The 21,412-nt window shown below is 44.7% G+C and overlaps 1 protein-coding gene across 1 annotated transcript in view; it reads right to left on the bottom strand.

Moving 5' to 3' along the window:
* The window catches only part of SRPX (sushi repeat containing protein X-linked), a 119,663-nt gene that overhangs the window by 64,498 nt on the left and 33,753 nt on the right, over positions 1-21,412 (bottom strand). The window contains exons 2-3 of the mRNA XM_080795786.1: positions 5,993-6,052; positions 52-243 (exon numbers count right to left, since the gene is read on the bottom strand). Coding sequence (XP_080651912.1) covers positions 52-243; positions 5,993-6,052 — 252 coding nt within the window. The remainder of the gene's footprint in view (positions 1-51; positions 244-5,992; positions 6,053-21,412) is intronic.

The raw sequence follows: 21,412 nt of genomic DNA on the forward strand, positions 1-21,412 counted from the left end.
CCTAATCTCAGAGCACAAGAACTTCGGCCCTGATTGGGCCGGGCTACTCACGCTTGCAGATGACCTTGTCGGACCACCGCTTGTTTGACTGGCACACCAGCTGGGGAGAGCCGTGCAGCTCGTAGCCCTTCCGGCAGCGAATGTCGCACCTAGTCCCCAGGGCTGTTTTGTAGTATCCTCCTTGAGGGGCCCTGCAGTACACATCCCCATACTTCACCTTGATGGGGGAGCACCACGGGGTATCTGCAAGTGGCAGAAACAAAGGTGGGGAGAGACAGGACAGCACAACTTTAGAAAATGGGTCTCCTCTTTCTCCAAGTCCCTGGCTGGCTTTGCCCCAGGTTTTGGAATCTTTTAAGGAGTCTTTAAGGTGGGGACACCTGGCTGGCTCAGTTGGTGAAGGGTCTGCCTTCGGCTCAGGTCATGATCCCAGAGTCCTGGGATGGAGCCCTACACTGGGCTCCCTGCTCAGCAGGGAGCCTGCTTCTCCCTCTCCCTCTGCCCCTCTGCTCATGCTCCCTCTCTCTCTGTCTATCTCCCTCAAATAAATAAATAAATAAATAATAAAATCTTTTAAAAAGGGTCTTTAAGGTGTCTCTGGGTGGGGAGGTTATGATTACAGGACTAGGTATCAGACATATCTGACTACAGACCCAGGTTCTTCCATTACTAACTGTATGACCTTGGACAAGTTACTTAACCTCTCTGGGTCGATACCTATACCTCTGTCACAGGGGCACTAAGAAGAACAAACAGAACCCATTAATGCATATTAAGCACCTAGCACAGCGCCCAGCACATAGCACTTATTCAATAAATGCTTGCTCCTTTTCCTATTCCCCTGAAGGAGGTAACAGAATTCTCTGGAGGGCAACCGGTATCATCGTGAATCCTAACCCCAACCATCTGTGCACAGTGGCAGGGGAGTCAATAATTGGGTAGAGTTTTTCCAAATCTGCATGCATATTCTCTGTAAAAACTCGCAATACTATTTCACTTCATGTGAATGAAGCTGCGATTTCTAGGGTTTTGCCGTGGGATATAATTTTGGCTTAAAATCACAGAACACTTGCTCCTCATAGGGAAGCAACCCCCTTTTCAGATGTCCCCAGTTACACCCCCTCTTCAGGAACATGGCAAAGTTCCCAAATGGCAGAATACAGGAGTGATTTGATTTGGGGCTAGGAGTTGCCCAGAGCACAGATAGGATCACACTGATAAATCAGAACCTCTCTCCGGCACCTTTGGAAGGTGCTCGCTGAAAGGTGTAACGTTGTTAGGGCAAGGCTAGCTCCCCGGTGGGCAAGTTCCCACAGTGCCCACCGCACAATCGATGGGGACCAGGGCCAAGCTCCCCCAAGCCAGCCGGTGGCTCTCTCTCCGATGCCAGGCGTAGGAGCCCCCCTCCCTGCCGCTGCCTGGCTCCTCCCGCCACTCGGGCCCCTGAGCTGTCCGTGAGCGGGGTGCGTGCGCCATCATGTGGCCGAGGAGGAGGAGGACACCTTGTCTGACTGTCCAGGGAATTTTCTCATGGTGTGTTTCTGACTGCTTCTCAGTCCCGAAGACCAGGTCCCATGTCCAGGGCTTGTGCACAGACGGCTTTTTCACTTTTGCGCCTTCACAACTCCTTTGGCTAATACTTTCATCCTGTAATATTTGTGCAGACTGCGGCCACATGGGGCCTACAGTCGGGACTCAAGCACATACTCCCTGGGCCTTCAGGGTATAAGGCATGTCCTGTGGGCTCGACCCTGTGGGCGCAGACTTACAGGAGCTTGCCCCAGGACTGCAGACCTTCCTTGAACCAAGTTGCACTCCTCTGGACTTTACATACACAGTCTGTGCTAACAGTTTTACACGAGAACAATCTGGACCCCAAAGTAGAGTACAAAACAGCATACATGTCTCCATTATTTTCTTTAAGTATAAAAGAACTTTGAACCAGTTTTAAATACCCTGGTTCCTTCTTTGGTGATGGCTCCAGGTAAGCCATGAAACTAGATTTCAAGATCACAGGTAAATGAGAAGCCCTTGGGGTGTGTTTGCTTAGCGTGCCAAGCTGTGGATATTTCTTCTGTCATCAAAAGATCTTAAGATAAATTCTGGAAAAATCCACAGATGCCTACTACTCAAACAGAAGTGAGATCTGGACCCTACTGACTTCCGTGACTACTGGAAGTGAGGTATATTTCTCTCTCCCTCTCTCCTTCTCTCTGCCTTTCTTTCCCAACTGTAATAGGCAAGATCACCTACAAGGAAACTCCAATATACACCAGTTGTTTGGGGTCTCAGAGAAGCATTTTTTATAGTTCGGCAGAGGACTTCCGTGGTATTAAAAAAATCTTAAAAATCACCTGTCCTTTTACCTCTTCATTATCTTCCCCACTCCTCCCCCTTAACTTCCCCACTGCCTCGTTTCCTCTTACTTTCCCTGCCTGTCTTGTTCTCTTTCTAGAACAAGCAAGGCTTCTGTGCTCCCCATCCCCGGTCTCCTCCTCTTGCTGACTGGGTCCCCCTTCCTGCCTCTCTCTCCAGAGAAAGTGAAGCCCCCACTGGGGGTGGGGGAAGGGTGGCGAGGGGGGAGTGAATACTGGGGACACAGAGAGAGGGAGGAGGAAACCGCACTGAGCTGGCAGGGATGGTGCACGCAAGACCAGGCAGAGGCAAAAGCCCCGGGGGGCCATCCGGTCCAACTCTGTCATCTCCTAGCAACCCTAACAAGTCAGTCAATCTTTCAGGGAATCAGATTCCTCATCTAGAAGTGACAGGAGTGGATTAAGTTCTTTGCAAAGTGCCATCATCCAGCTTTACAGCTGTAGGATTCAAACTCTGCCTTACCCCTTGCCGACCCCCCACCCATGCCTGTCTCCTTCCTCCCTCTTCCGGCTGATAATGGAGTAGACTCTGGTAACCCTTCCAGCCCAGGGCAGATCCTTTGTGCATTCTGTGTCCTGATCACAACTCTACCGAAGGAAACCCGGGAAGCGTGTCCAGTTTTCAGCCTGTCCTTCACTCACACGTTGAAAACGCTCACGTCCTCCAGCTCCTGGACTTTTTTTAGGAGGGACACGATTTTCGAAGAAGCTACCAGGAAGCAGCATACCTTCCCTTGAGCACACGTGTTATGGCTGGCTTTTCCACACATGTACCCAGGACAAATATCGAAGGCTGGCAGGTCCGGGAGAGGATGACCTGGGAATACATGTATCACGAATTCATCTAGTTTGATATAATATTTTCAATGCAATTTGATTTTGTCCCATATTCTGAGTCCTCAAATCCTCCCGGAAGTGCTGACTGTACCTCCAAATGGTGCGCTGTTGTCAACGTGTGGGAAAAAATCTTGTTTTCATTTACTCGCAAAAGGAATTCCTTTTGGATTGCTTTCCAAGAGAAATCTCTAGAAGATATTTTGACAGTTTAACAGCCCTGCAGTAATAATAATTAAAATGGTAGTGAGTGACTTGAATTGGAAGGGCACCAAAGCACCGTGAGTTGAAGTGGACAAGCAAAACGTTTACCACAGAGGTTCAGCGAAAGAAAGCTCTTGCGCTGCTTCCGTTAAGACAGGGTTTATTTTGGAAGACATCTAAACTGATGATTCGGGAAAGCTTTTTTGGCCCCCTAGGCGGAAGCGGTAAGCACCCCAGTTAACTGGAGTTCCTGGGATAGACAGTGTCTTACAGCAGACGAGTGAGGAGCCACTAGCAAACTCTGGCCGTTGAGTTAAAACGGCTGGATTTCAGACCTCAATGCAATATGGCTAGCTGTGTGACTCTGGGCAAGTCACCTACCCTCTCTGATCAGTGGTTCCTTCATCTGCATAAGAAATAATGATATATATTCCACCTGCCTTCCCCCTTCCCTCAGTTAGTGTGATCATATGATGGCATTCCATGCACGAGAATTGAAAAAGCAATACCTGGCACATTCTGGGGCCACCAGGAATGCTGATTCCATTTCCCTCTCCTCTTTTCTTTAACTCAAGAACACTTATTGAGTAAGTGCTCTGTGCCAGACACCAGGCAGGGACCCGAGGAGCTAGAGCTAAACCCTCTGTTTACAATGGTTTGCATCAAAGTATTAAAACTTAAAAAAAGAAAACTGGCGTGCCTAGCTGGCTCAGTCAGAAGAGGGTACGATTCCTGATCTCAGGGTTGTGAGTGCGAGCCCCTGGTTGGGTATAGAGGTTACTAAACAACAACAACAACAAAAACAAACAACTGAAAAAAACTGACAATAAAAACAATTTCCTAAGACAGTTTTATTCCTAAAGCTCTAGGACAGGCGCTGGCCATCTGGTCTACGTCCCACACTTGCACTGCTGTGAGGTGAGGGCTAACATTAGGAACAACGAACCAAGGGCACTAGACAACTTCTACTGTACAAGTGAAGGGCCATATGTGCATGCACGTGTTTTAGGAAGATTTTTCAACGAGGAACTCAAAGAAAAAAAAATTTTAAGCCCTCAGTTAGGGCGCCTGGGTGGCTCAGTCAGTTAAGCATCTGCCTTTGGCTCAGGTCATGATCCTGGGATCCCAGGAGGGAGCCCAGTGCAGGGTGGAGCCCCGCACTGGGCTCCCTGCTCAGTGGGGAGTCTGTTTCTCCCTCTCCCTCTGCCTCTCCTCCCTGCTTGTGCTCTCTCTCGCTAGCTCTCTCTCAAGTAAGTAAATAAAAATCTTTTTTAAAAATCCCCAGTTAATTAAGAAGCATGAGGAATCACAATACCTCCTTCCTCCAAACATCTAATTAACAAGCTTATCCTTTACTTGACTGGTTAATTCCTGAGGCAATTAATGGAGAGGTTGTGTTTAATAATGAGGGTCTGGGGGCGCCTGGGTGGCTCAGTGGGTTAAGCCTCTGCCTTCGGCTCAAGTCATGATCTCAGGGTCCTGGGATTGAGTCCCACATCAGGCTCCCTGCTCAGCGGGGAGCCTGCTTCCCCCTCTCTCTCTGTCTGCTTCTCTGCCTACTTGTGATCTCTCTCTGTCAAATAAATAAATAAAATCTTTAAAAAAAAAAAACAATGAGGGTCTGTCTGCATTCACAGAGCGTATAAAAACGTGGAATATGGTGGGAAATACACCTGGACATAGGGACCAGTCATTATATTAGATTGTTTACATCTGTGGAAAACAGCTAAAGGACTCTCTATGACCAAAGGCTGACCAGTACTATCCCGACTCTCCCACAGCTTAGACACATCGCCAAGAGCAGGGCAGTGTCCTCTTGCTAGACTGTGGGCAAGTTTCCTGGGTGAGATGCCACAACAGAACTTTATTAACCAATTCTTCCTCAGTCTTAATCTCAATTTACCTTCCCTTTTCCAAGGGCTCCCTAAGCTTCATAGAAACGACTCCCCAGTAGAAACATTTGTGGACATACTTACCTGAGCCTGCACAGAAGTTTCTTGATTAGGTTTTTTATACCCGGTGGGGGGTGGATGGCCGGATGTGTGTAGAGATGGAGTCCTTTATCATGAGATTAAAGCTTCACTGGGCAACACACTTTACTTAATCATTTCAGGAGCCAAGCTGGACTCAGAGCACCATGAAATGAGCTTATGAAAATCAAGTTTTCTCATTCCCCATTCATCTCAGTACATTAGCAGCATGGGGGTCCAGATCTGACCTTGGGTGGTTTACTCTGGACCATTCTAGCCGTAATGTATGAATCAGGCAGAATTCATGGCTTGATTTTCACTTTCATCAGCTAGAGCTTGGCTTTGCAGAGGTAAAGACAGTAAAGAAATTTAGGAGAATAAAATGACCACTGGGGTGCTGAAGGACAGCACTTCAGAACATTCTAAATGCTTTTTCTTTTTTTCATTTTTTTTTTAAATGGGAGCATAAGCTTATTTATTTTTCAATACATTTCGCACTTTGATGTGTTGGTTGTCTGGTCACTTTATTATAGTTTGCTCTGCAAGGCAAAAAGGAAAGTTTTCCTGGCACCAGCAGGTCCCTCATTAGCACACAAGCAAAGCATTCACCTTTATATCTAGCGTGTGAATACCCGACTTCATCGTCTTCTAGCGGTGAGTCTCCAGATCCTACAATAAAAAAGAACAGAAACTGCAGCAAGAAAAGCCACCTGATATGGACGACTATTTCGAAGCGTTGCTTTGGCACAGTCATGCGAGAGGGGCAATTAGAACGCAGAGCCGAGAGTGAAAGCTTCCATGGCCATTCATGAAGGGACAGGGGACCTCTCAGAGTGAACCTGGCTGGGCGGAGATTGCCAGAGCCAATCAAAATGAGCCTCCAACTGTTTTTGGAATCACCGTGTGCCAACTGAAATTCTGGACTCAGGATAGAAAGTCAACTTCACTCTGAGAAGACGCCAATGTATATGACTTCTCATGCCAGGGGACACGCAGTAAAATGTGTGTGACTCAGACATGGCCTACATTTTCTCCAGCAGTCAGAGCAAACGCAATCAAACTGAGCGTTTGTGGTACCTGAAAGTCCATCTGTCTTGTGAAGTGAATTTGGGTGGAGGATAAGGAGGAAGATCAAACGTCTTATCCTAATGACAGAAGAACTACAAGGCTACTTTGGTATACTTGTAGGAAATAAGGGCCGAAATCATCAACAATCTGCATGTTTATTTAGAGCCTCTCACCACGGCATCGCTGAAGTAAAGTTTCTTAATGAATCTTGCTATCCTTGAAAACCACAGCCTCCGAGAGAAAGTCTGTATTTAATTTTAAAATTTAAACTCATTTGGAAGTTGGAACTGAATCATGTTTAGAATATTAAATATTGGATTCCAGTACGTGGTAGTTTCTTCATCTTTAAAGTTGTACCAGGGCCCAAACTTCAAAACCGGAGTCTTAAATTTACATATCATATCTTTCCCTCTAGACTTTCTGGGCTGATCACTGACCATGGAGTTGGCACCATCTTGGTTGCATGTTTACCTACAGGGGCCTGCAAGCATAAAGGACAAGGGCAAGGACACTCTCTACTATGAGATTTTTCAAATCCCCATACAGGAGAAGGGAAGGAGTAATGGCCCTTGCTCCACATGTATTCCAGATGAGAGATAGAGTGGAAATTCAAAGTCAGAACTTGAGGAAGCCTGGACCATGTCCATTTGAAAAAGGCCCCAACTCCCCAACCAGACAAGCCCAGTTCCATGTTCTCCTTTGCTCCAGGGTTCGTCACTAGCTCTCTGGCCACCAAGACCGGTACAAAGTTACACAAACTGTTCCTTTCTCAATATCAAAAAGTGAACATGAAAACCAGTATTACCCTTCAAGAAAGAGATCTAACAAAATAAATCAAAAGCCCATGTTCAAACCCCGTTATCCAGTCATACCACTCCTGGGAATCTATCCCAAGGAAAGAATATTATATACTGGAAAAAAATTTTACACACCAAGACTTTCTTGCGATGTCATAATAGCAGAAGACTACAAACAGACCAAGTAGTCAACCTCATGGTTAAATAAACCATAGTACATTCATGGGATTCATTGGATTGTAATGCCATGTAGCCATTAAAAATAATGTTTATAAAAAGATACAATAGTGGGACACCTGGGTGGCTCAGTTGGTTAAGCCGCTGCCTTCAGCTCAGGTCATGATCCTGGGGTCCTGGGATGGAGTCCTGCATCGGGCTCCATGTTCGGCAGGGAGCCTGCTTCCTCCTCTCTCTCTGCCTGCCTCTCTGCCTGCTTGTGTGTACTCTCTCTCTCTGACAAATAAATAAAATCTTAAAAAAAAAAAGATACAATAGTGTGGAAAAAACTTACGTTATCACATTAAGTGAACAATGTGTCATAGCAAAATTATACAAATGGTGTGATTTATAACAATGTAAAACAATCAAATTCAAAATAATGCATCAAAGAGCCTATGATTATTAGATGTTTTTCTTCTTTCTCATTTAAATTTTCTACTACAAACACGTATTACTTTCACAATGGAAAATAAACTTTATTATGCATGTAACTCAAAGAAGCTTAGTTTCTAAAATACATTCTGAATATATTAGAAGTGTTTCAGGATCTGCTGTCCCTCCCCTCCCACCCTGTCTCCATTTCTCTCCACATTCAGAGCTGGACTGGAATTCTCTAAGAACTGTTGGATGCTTCATCTCCATATGGCCTACCTCCCAGTAAGGGTCAAGAGATCTAGCTCATTAAGAGCACTTCCCTTTCACCCCCAGTCATCCTGGCCTCCATACAATCTACCTAGGCAGTAATCTACCTGGACTTACTGCCTAGGACAATCTACCTAGGCAGTAATCTACCTGGACTTATTCCTGGTTCAAAGCAAAGAAGACAACTGTCACAGGTTGGGTTCTTTGGAAAGTAGCTTTTGGGATGGAGTTTGGGGCACAGGAAATTTATTAGGGATCATCAACACCTGTGAAAGGGATACGAAGGAAGCAAGTTTGGAGAGAAGAAGTCAAGCTTTGATGGCAGCCCAATGACAGCCTCTCAGGCTGGGCGGAAATGGTAGGGTCTGCGTTGGAAGGATGTGAACATCGGTCAAGCATTTCCAACAACAGAGGCTATCTCTCAAGGGGCTGAAAGTTGATGACTGGCCAAGACCAGCACTGCCTCCAGCTGAGACCACCGGTCCTTCCTTGAAGGAACATCTGGTCCGGGCATCTCCGGGACCACCACGACACTCACTCACGGACAAACGGCTTAAGATGTGTAATCGCAAGGGGGCGGGGGTACCCTCCATAGAGAAGGGAAGGGACCTATTGGAGAGGCAGGTGTACAGCCCCCTCCTGCTGGTCCATCAGCATTCTAAGACACCTTCTTCATATATTATTTATTACAGGGAAAATTTAATAGGGGAATGAGCAAACAAATTATCCTCTATCAACAAGCTATTATATATTCACTAATCAAGTTTGGAATAGGGAAATGTACATGAAATACAACTAAGCAGAAAAGCAGATATTGTAAACTACATCCAGAACGAAGTATAAAGCTACACACACACACACACACACGCACGCACACACACATAATATAACACTGACACACATATGTCAAATTTGGAATACAATAAGGTAGGATTGTAATCAGCAGGGACAATGGTCCATAAATATGCTAGGATTAAATGGATATGCACATACAGAAAAAAAATAAGAGTCCTATCTTGTACCATACCAAAAAAATCATTTCCAGAGAGTTTATAGGCCCACATTTGAAAGCCAAACATTTGGGGGAAAATGCAGACCATCTGCATGGTCATGAGTTAGGGAAAGACTATTAAATCAAATCTACAAACCGTCACTTATAAAGGAAAATACTGCTACACTTCACCACACTAAAATGTAAAACTTCAGTGCAGTAAGAGACACATAAGCAACGTTTAAAGACACGCACCAGGCTGGGAGAAAATATTTGCCATGCACAGACGACAGAAATACTATCCAGGATATATGAAGGAAAGAGTCCCCTGGAAAAAAAAATGATACATACGCACAAGAGCTCCTGGATTTGGAGCCACAACATGTTAATATGAAAGAATCCTCAACCTCACTGGTCACCAGTGCGCTATAGAACAAGATTCCAACTCACACGCATCAGACCGGTGCAAACCTCACCGGCAAGGATGTTGTGACAGTGGAACTCTCAAGATCCCAGTGGAGGAGAGCTGGTACAACGAGGTTGAAGATATCCTGGGCACTGCACTTGAAACTACCCTTCAAATCAGCCCTCCCACTTTTATTTTATTTTTTAAAAGATTTTATTTATTTATTTGAGAGAGAGAGAAAGAGATAGAGAGAGAGAACACAAGTAGGCAGAACGGCAGGCAAGGGGAGTGGAAGAAGCAGGTTCTCCACTGAGCAGGGAGCCCGATGCGGGGCTCGATCCCAGGACCCTGGGACAATGACCCGAGCGGAAGGCTGAGCCACCCAGGCGTCCCAGTCCTCCCATGGTTAGACGACGGCCTCAGGAACTCCCACATAATGCAAAGACAGCCATGCGCTAGAATGCTCAGGGCAGCACTGCCTCTAGTAACAACAACTATATAAACCTATTACTAGAAGGAAACGGGGAGGTGGGGGGTGGGTGGGTGTTCAAATGACAGACAGCCGTCACCGCTCAAATGGCTGAATTCCATCTACATGAAATAAGGTGGAATCACAAACACAATGATGGACAGTGAATAAAAGCAAGTTACATAATAAATAGTGTGACATCAATTACGTCACATCTTAAAGTGCAAAAATTACTACTATATGTTTTCCATAGACATGAAGGAAACTGATAATTGGAAAAATATACACCAACTTCAGATTAGTGTTTTCCTCTGGGCAGAGAGGATGCTATACATGCTATATATGGGGGCCACTGACATATCTTAGCAAAAAAAAAATCTGAAGAAAATATGAATATCAGTTGAGTCTACAGGGTGAATTGTTTACTTATACTTGAACTACTTCCTTATTTAAAAAAGGAAGAGAGGGAAGGAGGGAGAAAAGGAAAGAACATACCAGAAGCCTCCATGCTCGAGCAGAACTCATGGGTGAAAATTTCCCCCTTTTTTCTCTGCTTTTCAGGTTTTCTCCATTGAGCCTATCATTACTTTAAAATTTCTAAAAATGTACGGAACAGTTGTGAAAGACTGCACCTGGCAGACTGTGGTATTTAATATTTCTGGTTCATTCCCCACCACTGCAAGTCTTCACATCCCAAAGCCTTGATGTGCATCTAAAAGGACTGCCACACAAGCAAGTGCAGGACCAGTTGCCAGAAGCTGAACTTCTACACTCTGGGTAGATCACCTTCACCTGCACCCGCGTAACTCCCACTGTGAGCTCCGACCCCACTCCTTGCCTCCAGGGCCGTCAGGAGTACACTCCGTGTGTGGTCAAACCACTAGCTCAACTCAAGAGCATGAGCTCCACTCAAGTGTCATGGGGAAAGTGGGAGATGTTTGCCCAAAGAGAGGAAACCTCTAGGTTACACTGTGACGAGGGTCTTTATAATGAGCCAGAAGGGGAGACAAGCATTCTCACTGTTGCTTTTACTAAACTTAGACACTGCGAGGCAGACAATGCAGATCACCTCAATTCAGAATCCTGGCAGAGGTTACCCTGATGAGTAAATTGATTAGCCACAGCTCACGGACATTGGTCCACCCACCTCCACTTAGATCCCAACCCACTAGCATGGCTCTCCCTAGCACTGACAGCCCAACAGCAAATGGCCTTCTCGTGGTCCAATGGCAGGTATGCCAGGGAAGGGTGGGACCCCCAAAAGCAAGACCAATCTGGGTGTACCAAAAGCTGCTGATCGGTGGCCTGGCAGCCATTCTCCTCTTTTCTCTTGCTAAAAGACCCGCAAGGTCCTGTTCAGCAGCAATGTGCCCTTCCCCAGGAGATGAACGACCATGACTTTAAACCACAAATCGCCTTCTGCAAATGACCGCTGCTGGGGTAGGCATGAAACTCAGGACTGACCAGCGACAAGAAAGAAGTCCAATTTGGGGGGATGGGGAATATGGGAAAGATTTTCTCTCTGATGAAAGAGGAAACTGCCCAGGGAGAAAACTCTTTTGCCCTCTTTCCTCGCTTCCTGTTTTGGAAGATATTGTGTAAGGGCGAATGCTGGAAGCTATGGCAGCCCTTTTGCAACCATGAGATAAGATGTTGGGACTTCTAAAGATTTTCAGCTGTGGTTGACACAGTGGAAGGATAAGAAGAACCTGGGGTCTGCGATATACCTTATTGGGCTACTAAATCAGGCTCAGACATCTTACCTCCAGACTTCTTGTTAGGTCAACAATAAATGTCCTTTTGATTTAAGCTTCTGTAAAGAACGTTGTTTATTACTTGTAACTGATTGTATCCAAACTGATACACAAATGAATGGGAAATTTACTGCCTATTACTGACAGGGGATAAAAGAAGGGAAAAGAAAATAAAAGAATACTAGCCATCCCTCTCTGAAAGTGTCCAGTTTATATTCAGCCTAAACTCACGCATCGACTTCTATAAAAAATAATAACCAGTCTACAAAATGGACATAGGGAAGGATGCCATCAGACCAAAGACTAACTTACGTGCAGCAGATTTTACTTACTAAAGTTTAATAAGTAGTAAAAGAGATTCATGCATATCGGGGATGTTCCACAGGTTTACAGTGAAAAGAAAGGAAGGAAGAAAAAGAGAGGAGGGTGGGAAGGACAGAGGAAGGGTCCTTAACATATTCTTCTTGATTTATGAAAAGTCTATCCCTCTAGAATTCTGGTTAACTGAGGTCTTATTATGACAACCATTAATCAGTCCTCATATGGTTCGGATTACCACTCTCTGGAAAGAATGCTTCAGTGCTTCTTCCACACAAACACAAATTCAACATTGGCTCAGAAATCAGAAACTCGGTGCCATGAAGGCTTCTGTCCCTCAGCCATACCTGGAGCCAGTTCCATTTATAATTCTGCTCTCCTTGCAGAAACTTCATCTAAGTCAACAGATTTCCAAAGAAACAGCCACTCCTCTCCTCCAAAGTTCAAATAAGGGTCTTCCCGGTCAACTGAATCCCACCCTATCTTTCAGAACGTCCACGTATCATTGAGGCGCCAAATCACTCTTAAGAAATATCTATTATATGTATTAGAATTACATCAGGAACTTCAGTTTTAGGCGGCTAGGAGAATACTCCTTCTGTCACCCTAAACGTGTTCTCATGGTGGGTGGGGGGAAGCATTGGAGACTAATGAAAATACAGCCAATTTACTAACTCTGTATTTCTTTATTGATTGTGACACATGATCCAAATGGACAGATCTGCCGGTTCTATGTTATATTTTTAACTCAAAGGGCTGGGCTTATTTTTTAGTTATTTTGAAGACAGCTCTGCATTCTTAATGTTTGGTAGGAAATTTCTATTTTTCCCTTCATCCTCATTATTCTAAATATACTCTTATTATTATCAAAAGTCATTGTATTAAATAGCAAACTGCATCATCAATTTTATCCCAAAAGCCAAGAGCAAAATAAAATTCCCTTTACAGTAGAGATTCTTTTTTTTTTTAAGATTTTATTTATTTGACAGAGATCACAAGCAGGCAGAGAGGCAGACAGAGAGAGAGAGGAAGGGAAGCAGGCTCCCTGCTGAGCAGAGAGCCCGATGTGGGGCTCGATCCCAGGACCCCGAGATCATGACTCGAGCCGAAGGCAGAGGCTTTAACCCACTGAGCCACCCAGGCGCCCCTACAGTAGAGATTCTTAATCTGAGTCCCCGGCCTCCTAGAGGATCAGCGGAAAGGCTCTGTGCGAGGAGTGCATGAACCCCCTGTAATCGGGCATGCCTTTTGCTACATAAAGACACTTTCCGGGGGGAAAAGCTGCTAACCTTCAGTAGATTTTTAATAAGGGTCTGTGATCCAGAAAGTATTAAGAACCACAGTTTTATACCATTCTTTTTTAAAAAAATTTTTATTACTATGTTCAATTAGCCAACATTCTTTATTTTAAAGGATGTTTGCATGTTTACTGAGGACACATGCAGTATCTCCTTGATATTTGACTCATTTTAGTACAGAAGAGGAGAGAGAAATATATTTAAAGCAGAGATAAAGGCTTACCTTTACTAGATCTTATTGTTTTTCCCTAGATTTTGATGTCGATAGAAGCTTTCTGCAATGACGGAAATGTTTTCTATCTGTGCTGGCCAATAGGGTAGCCTCTAGCCATATGTGGTCAATTAAGCCCTTGAAATATATGGCTAGTACAATAGGAAAACACAGTGCTTTTATGTCACTTCATTTTAATTTGAATAACCACATGTGGCTAGTAGTTACCATACTAGACAGCATAGGTCTAGACTTAATTCAAGAAGAAAACTATGAAGATAAATTATGTCTCTAAATAGCACAGTAGTGAGAAGCACGTCTAATATGTCTTGTATATCTAGCATAGGATTCAGAATTGGTAGTCAACAAATGTTGGAAGGAAAGAGAAAAATTCCCTTAAGTTTCTTATGACACATAAATCATGTGTCCTTATGCTCCTGTGTCTGCTATGGTTTATCCTGCTTGGTGCAGCTTCAGTACATGAAGTTGAAATGTGACAATCCTGGCGAGATCTGGACTTTTAGAAAAAGGTATTTTAAAATTGTATTTATTTTGGGGCACCTGGGTGGCTCAGTGGGTTAAAGCCTCTGCCTTCAGCTCAGGTCATGATCTCAGGGTCCTGGGATCAAGCCCCGAATAATCGGGTTCTCTGCTCAGCGGGAAGCCTGCTTCCCCCTCTCTCTCCGCCTGCCTCTCTGCCTACTTGTGATCTCTGTCTGTCAGATAAATAAACAAAATCTTAAAAAAAAAAAAAGAGTCTCCATAATTGGGCACCTGGGTGGCTCAGTGGGTTAAAGCCTCTGCCTTCAGCTCAGGTCATGATCTCAGGGTCCTGGGATAGAGCCCCGCATCGGACTCTCTGCTCGGCAGGGAGCCTGCTTCCCTTCCCCTCTCTCTGCCTGCTCTGTCTACTTGTGATCTCTGTCTCTGTCAAATAAATAAATAAAATCTTTTTTAAAAATTTTATTTATTTTATTATATTTTATTTTTTGAGGTGGGGGAGGGGCAGAGGGAGAGGGAAAGAGAATCTGAATCCCCACACTGGGCACAGAGCCCAATGCAGGGCTCAATCTCACGACCCTGAGATCATGACCTGAGCCAAAACCCAGAGCTGGATGTTTAACTGCCTGAGCCACCCAGGCACCCCAGAAAAATGTACTGTGTACTATTGGAAGCCCTAGGGTATTTGTGGGAACCAGATGACTTAGTGCTAGCAAATGATTTGCCAAAGGGTTTACACTGCAGCCATAATAAAGTATAAAGGACATTTGGATGGCTTATGAACAAAGATCAAATCCGGGGCACTGCCAGGAAAACACAGTCTAAAGATGAAGCCAAAGATAAGACTGTCAAATCCTTGGTTAAATCAAGATGGTGACTCAGAATCCCTTCAGTCGTATAATAGGCCCCTGAAAGAGATTAAGGATGTGTCTCATAGATCCTCTCAATCAAACAGAAAACAGTCTGTATCTCTAAAATGTGTGGGTATGGCTTTTGTCTAGTTGAGTGAACTCCAAGAAGATTCACAGGAGACCCACAGCGTTCTTAACAAGTTACACACGCAGAAATATCCCCGGCATGACTGAGGGGACAGAAACATTACAGAATGAGGGGAAGCCTTTGGATTCCCAGAATTCTCCAGTCAGGAAGCAGGCTCACAAGACTGCTTAGCTGTCAACAGATGTGACCTTTCATGAGAAAAGAGAGCATGCTCAGAGGGTGGAATCAAGAGCCAAGAGGGTAGGAAAAATCATAAAGAATCTTCTTTATGCCTGGATGGCTCAGTCGGTTGAGCGTCTGCCTACAGCTCAGGTCATGATCCCAGGCTCCTGGGATCAAGCCTAAGTGGGGCTCCCTGCTCAGCGGGGACCCTGCTTCTCCCTCTGCCTGCTGCTCCCCCTGCTTGTGTGCTCTCTCTTGCTCTTGCTCTCTCTCTCTCAAATAAATAAATAAAATCTTTAAAAAAAAAAAAGAATTCTTTCTAGACTGTGAGGCATGACCAAGTAACTACCAAAATTTGGGCAGATTTCAGAATTTCTATAGAATAGTGACTACTTTGTGCCCCCAATTTCACCTCGTTTTTTTAAATGATGGGGGTGGGAGGGCAATCCTGCAGAATACAAGTTTTGGAGCATCTTCTGGTGCTAGATTTGACCTGAGACTGTATCCTCGCTTGGCTCTCGTTTGCTCCCCTCCATCACTTATAGGTTTTCCCTGAGAACAGTCTGTCAACAAGCCACAGGCTCAGCTTCCAGGGAACCAAGATAAGACAGCCAGTGAATCTCCCTAAAACTCAAATACCCCAACTGGCCATGCCTCATAGGGTTGCTGGAAAGGCTAAATGTCATATGTATATGTTTTCAAAATACCATATTAAAATAAAATAATTACTACCATCCTTGGTTTGTTTTAGAGGCTTCTTATTTGATGGTTCATAATCACATCTTCTATTTTATTAGGCTTCTAGTGCCCTGAGACACTGTGCATGTCAATGAGCTTCTGGTAAAAATATTAAAATGTGACAAACTTTTATCTGGCCTGATAAGTTTTTCAAGAATTTTTTTAAGGCATTAAGCATTGTCAGGAACACTGGCGCTACCAAAGTTTTCTCTGTGTGTTTTCAAATTCCTCCATCTAAACCATCTTCTATGGGGTGTGTGTGTGTGTGTGTGTGTGTGTGTAACTACCAGGAAAGGTCATGTGTGTGTGTGTGTGTATAAATACCAGGAAAGGTCCCGTACTCAATCCTCTGTAGTAAAATAAACTATTGTCAAATTTAGTCAATGGATTCAGATGATCAGATGATAAAATTTATTTAGGAAAAAGTGATTTTCAGGTTCAGTATGTTACCATAGCATATCCTTTGAGGCTGGAAAATCTCTGTGTTCCCCTATATTCCTTCATAATCTCAAGATCTTTACAAAGTGGGAACCTACAGAAAGTTATTTTATTGCTGTGAAGTATTATTCCCAAGTCTCTCATTTTGTGGCTCTTGGTAGCATGTATGAGTGTTCAAACATTTGGGGGGACCCTGAAGAAGGGGAGACAGAGGGGAGAGTGGTAACCCTTCTCTCCTCCATGGATAACTTTACAAATGTTTCTTAATATACGGGAGGCCACTGAGAAGGGGCAGGAGTGAGTCCCACATGCCTGACCAGCAGGCAAAATCTGCTCTGTTAGGTCTTGGCAAAGTTCCGAGCCAGACGAGAGATGTCCAGATGCTGTGTGTAAATGTGTGTGTTTAAAGGAGTGCAACAGAGACAATACTTCAGCTCTACAAGACCATCAGCTTCAACTTCAAGATGCAGGCCCAGAAAAAGTACGTAGAGGGCCAGAAACTATAAATGAGCCCCTTGTCCTTGGAAGCCTTACTGCTCTAAATCAGGGGCAGGCTAACAGATGAAAGCCGGGAGCTAAGAAAAAGAGTGCGGGTAGGGGTGGGGGGAGCAAGTACACCAGGAGGAGATGTGCTCCAGGTGGAACACATGGATTCCAGAAAGATCGATCTAAACCTTTTGCGAGTCATGAGGGACAGATGGAAGGAAATGTTTGTTACCAGTGGTTTTCTTGGGGGAGCACATTTATCAAAATGTTCAGAGGGGACAAGTTTATAGTACATCTCAGACATTCACTTCACCATACGCCCCCCTCTTTTTCTTTCTCCATCACCATCCCAAGCCTCACATGTACCAACAATCAACCAGAGTTGCGTGTTTCAAACTTTCAACCCAATTTAATGAGTCATATGGTACTTTTGTAGGGAAATAGAATTGAAAAGGTCAGAGTTTGCAAGTGTCCATGGATAGAAAATGGTTAAAGAAGGTGTGGTGTGGGTGTGTTTATATATATATATATATATAGAGAGAGAGAGAGAGAGAGAGAGAGAGAGACGAAGAGAAGATATGGTATATATATATGTATATGGTATATAAAGAAGATGTGGTACATATATATGTATATGTACACATTATATATTACATTATATATGTAATTATATATTACAGAGTAATATCGCACCCTGCCATAAAGAAGGATGAGGTCTTGCCATTTGCAACAACACGGATGGACCTAGACAACAATACGTTAAATGGAATAAGTCAGATAGAGAGAGACAAATACCATAGATCTCACTTATATGTGTAATCTAAAAAATAAAACAAACAAAAAGCAGAAACAGACCCATAAATACAGAGACTAAACTGATGGTTGCCAGAAGGGGGGATGGGCAAAATGCGTGAAGGGGAGTGGGAGGTACAGGCTTAGCAGGCTTCTAGTTAATCAATATGTCATACGGATGACAGGTCCAGCATAGAGAGCAAAGGAAATACAGTCAATGGTGCTGTAATTAACATTGGTGACAGGTGGCAGTTACCTCTGTCGTGAGCACAGATTCACGTATAGACTTGTCTAATCACTACGTCCTGGACTTGAGACTAATGTAATGTTGCGTGTTAACAATACTTCAATTTTAAAAAAGAAAATATCACACTTTGTTACATATATTGAAGATGAATACTACTTTGTGCAACTTTGTTTCAATTACATGGGTGTGTACGTGGTAGGGTGTCCCTGGTTTGCAAGAGATAGTCCCATTTCGTGTCTGTTGTCCCAGCATTATCAACAGCACTCCTTTTCACACTCAGAAGTGGACAATTAATAACACATTCACCCTAATGATAGGCCACGGTAGAATATATGCCTTCCTATGCATAGAATATATGCCTTTTGGAAAAACAGTGATTCTGAATATTTTGAAAACGCATAGAGAATGGCCTTGTCCTGTTCATTCTTTGTGTCTTCCCTCGAAATGAAGGCAGCCATCTAAGAAAGGCTTCCAGGAGCAGTGACGGAAGCCGCTGCTTTCCCCCTGATTTGTTCGGGACACAGATGTCCCATCCCACGAGAAGTCAAGCAGGTCCTGAGTTTCTTCAACCGCCCGTCGCCATCCTGGCTGGCAGGATGTAATTGGAAGAGCCCTGGGATCAAGTTCCAGCTCCTCTCCTACCTGTACGTTCTCGACTGGGGAAGCCACTTTCCTTCCCTGAGCCTCAGTTTGCTCATCTGTAAAAGGGAGTGACCGTACAGTACACTACATGCTTTCGAATTAGGTTCACCTTCAACCTGGAGTTGGGCTCACTGTAGTCAAGCAAATCAGCTTGCCCTCCTCCTCCCCCTCCAACTAGTCATAACCAATCAGCCTGGCACAGCAGCAAACTTGACCAGCCTCTCTCTCTCGTTGGCATTGCCTCTTCACGTCCTCAGTGCCACCCCAAGAAGGAGTGACGACCCAGGGACTAGGACGTAAAGCTGGCAGGGCAGCAGCTCTTGGCTACCTTGCTCGTGACTGTAGTCTGCGCTCCGGGAATGAAGCGAACGTCGATTTTTAAGATGAAGGAGGGCTGAACTCTTCTGACCATAAGTCTTGTGCAATTTCACAACCACTGGTCTCTGTCTTCATGCCTCCTTCACACAGCCAACCTGAAAAGCCCTTCCCCTCCTTCTTAGTCCCTTGCCTGTTTTCAAAGCTATTTCAAAGCCTGGTTCCTCTAGTTTGTATTTTCTAATCTTTACTATTTTTTAAAATATTTTATTTATTTATTTGACACAGGGGAGGGGGTCACAAGTAGGCAGAGAGGCAGGCAGAGAGAGAGAGGGAAGCAGACTTCCCGCTGAGCAGAGAGCCCGATGCAGGGCTCGATCCCAGGACCCCAGGATCATGACCTGAGCTGAAGGCAGAGGCTTTAACCCACTGAGCCACGCAGGTGCCCCTACTATTATTTTTTTTAAGATTTTATTTATTTATTTGAGAGCTGAACAGAGGGAGAAGTACGCTCCCCGCTGAGCAGGGAGCCTGATGTGGGGATCGTGACCTAAGCCAAAGGCAGACGCTTAACCAACTGAGCCACCGAGGCGCCCCTCTAATCTTTACTTTAAATCCTCTTAACACTGATATGCTCTGTTTACATTTTTCAATTAGGGCTGATCTTATATTGCTTTGGATTTTCTGAAGTCATTTCAGATGTGTGTCCCCATGCCACCCATGTGGTTCGTCTGTCTTCCCAGCTAAATATCAGACTCCTCGAAGAATATGGTGGGGTTTCATTTCCTCTTTCTGCCCCAGTGAAATTAACAAAGTACCCCTCCACCAAGAGGCCCTAGAAAGGGTTCTTCCCCTCGAGCCTTTACATACTACTGATCCGTTCGAGCTGTCCCACCAGTGTCAAATGAGACGCCCACCTCCCTTAGTGAAGGCTGTACTTACAGAAACAGATACTGTATTTAAGATTCAAGAAAGCTGCCCAAATACAGTGGCAACTGGTACATCATTCTTGGCACTAAACCAGTGGTATAATTTACAAAATTCTGGCACATTATGGCAAAACTGAGAATAACAGGCTTCAGGAAAGATACTACAAAAATAAAATAAAAGTGTAGCAGTGTGTACTGAGCATGCTAGGCAGCAAGCCTTTAAATGGACAGCTAAAGACGGGGCGCCTGGGGGGGCGGGCGCAGTCGCTTTGGCATCCAACGCTTGGTTTCTGCTCAGGTCATGATCTCAGGGTCCTGGGATCGCACCCAGTGCTCAGGGCAGAGTCTGCTTCAGACCCCCTCTCTCCCTCTCCTTCCGCCCCTCCCCTCTCTGCTCTATCTCTCAAATAAACAAGTAAAACCTTTAAAAAAGATAAATGCACAGCTAATGATATTTTAATATAGATTAAATGGCAGATAGAGAAAGACAGAAGGAGGGAGGAAGTTGAAGAAAGACACTTTTGGCAAACAGCCCTGACATGAACAGCGTGAGAATGTCTACAAGGGACAGGCCACAGCCTGCTCGGCTAAAACCTGAGGCTTTGTCCTTCGGCAACATTCTCTGGTTCCCTGGCAGAGGATGGAGCCCAAGCACCCCAGGATGAAAACCTGGACGAAGCCTGAAGCCTTCATGCATATGGTTTATTTAACCAGCTCTGCCCATGACAGGAGGTAGAATGGCTTCCTTTGGGGCAGCTTCTCTTCTTGATTGTGCAAGCATCCATTTTTCACCCAGTGTCCTTGAACTGACAGTCACACACCGGCTGCTGTCAGTTACTATTATCTTCACTGGGAGACGGGAGCTCTGGGGAAAAAAGGAAGGCGGAGCTGAGCCGACAGCCATTTTGGTTTTCAGAATGATCATCTTCAGGCCTTGCCTAATACTTGTTGGGGGAGGCTAAGCCCGAGAACACAAAGCCCGGTGCTACCCCCTGTCTAGGTGTGAGGGGCATCTATGGCATCCTTCTGGGTGAAATGAGCCCCCTCCTTTTGAAGAACTGCATCATTCTCCATGCCACCCATGTGGTTCTCAAGCAGATGGCTTTATCCTAGCCCCTGACCACAGGGACAATCAGACCCTCCAGAGGATTCTCCTCTGGTGGGAAAAAAAAAAGAAGGAAGATATGAGCCCTGCAGTTGCCAATGACAAACGTTAAGTCTCCAAGAAAACGCGAGTCCATGAGAATGAAAACACCAGAGAAAAGCAGAGACAAAAGGCAAAGAGGGAGATAAAGAGAGAGTCCACGGTGTTTGAGTATTTGAGTCCTTAGCTCCGGTATTCTTGGGCCCACTAGGACACGCCTGCCTTTACATAAAACGATAAAATTTCCTTTTTGCCATGGCTAGTTCAAGATGGGTTTCTGTTACTTGCCAGCAAAAGTTCTGACTTAAACAGTAGGCTATCTATTCATATCTGAGTGAAATGAATGGCCAACCTGTGGCATGACATCTGGTTTCAAATAAGAAATCAGTCTTGGCATATCACCTCCAATTCCTTCTTTCAAAACAATACCATAGCTCAGTTTTAAAACACGTGTGTGGGCGCC

Source organism: Martes martes (assembly GCF_963455335.1).
Source record: "Martes martes genome assembly, chromosome: X".
NCBI lineage: Eukaryota > Metazoa > Chordata > Mammalia > Carnivora > Mustelidae > Martes > Martes martes.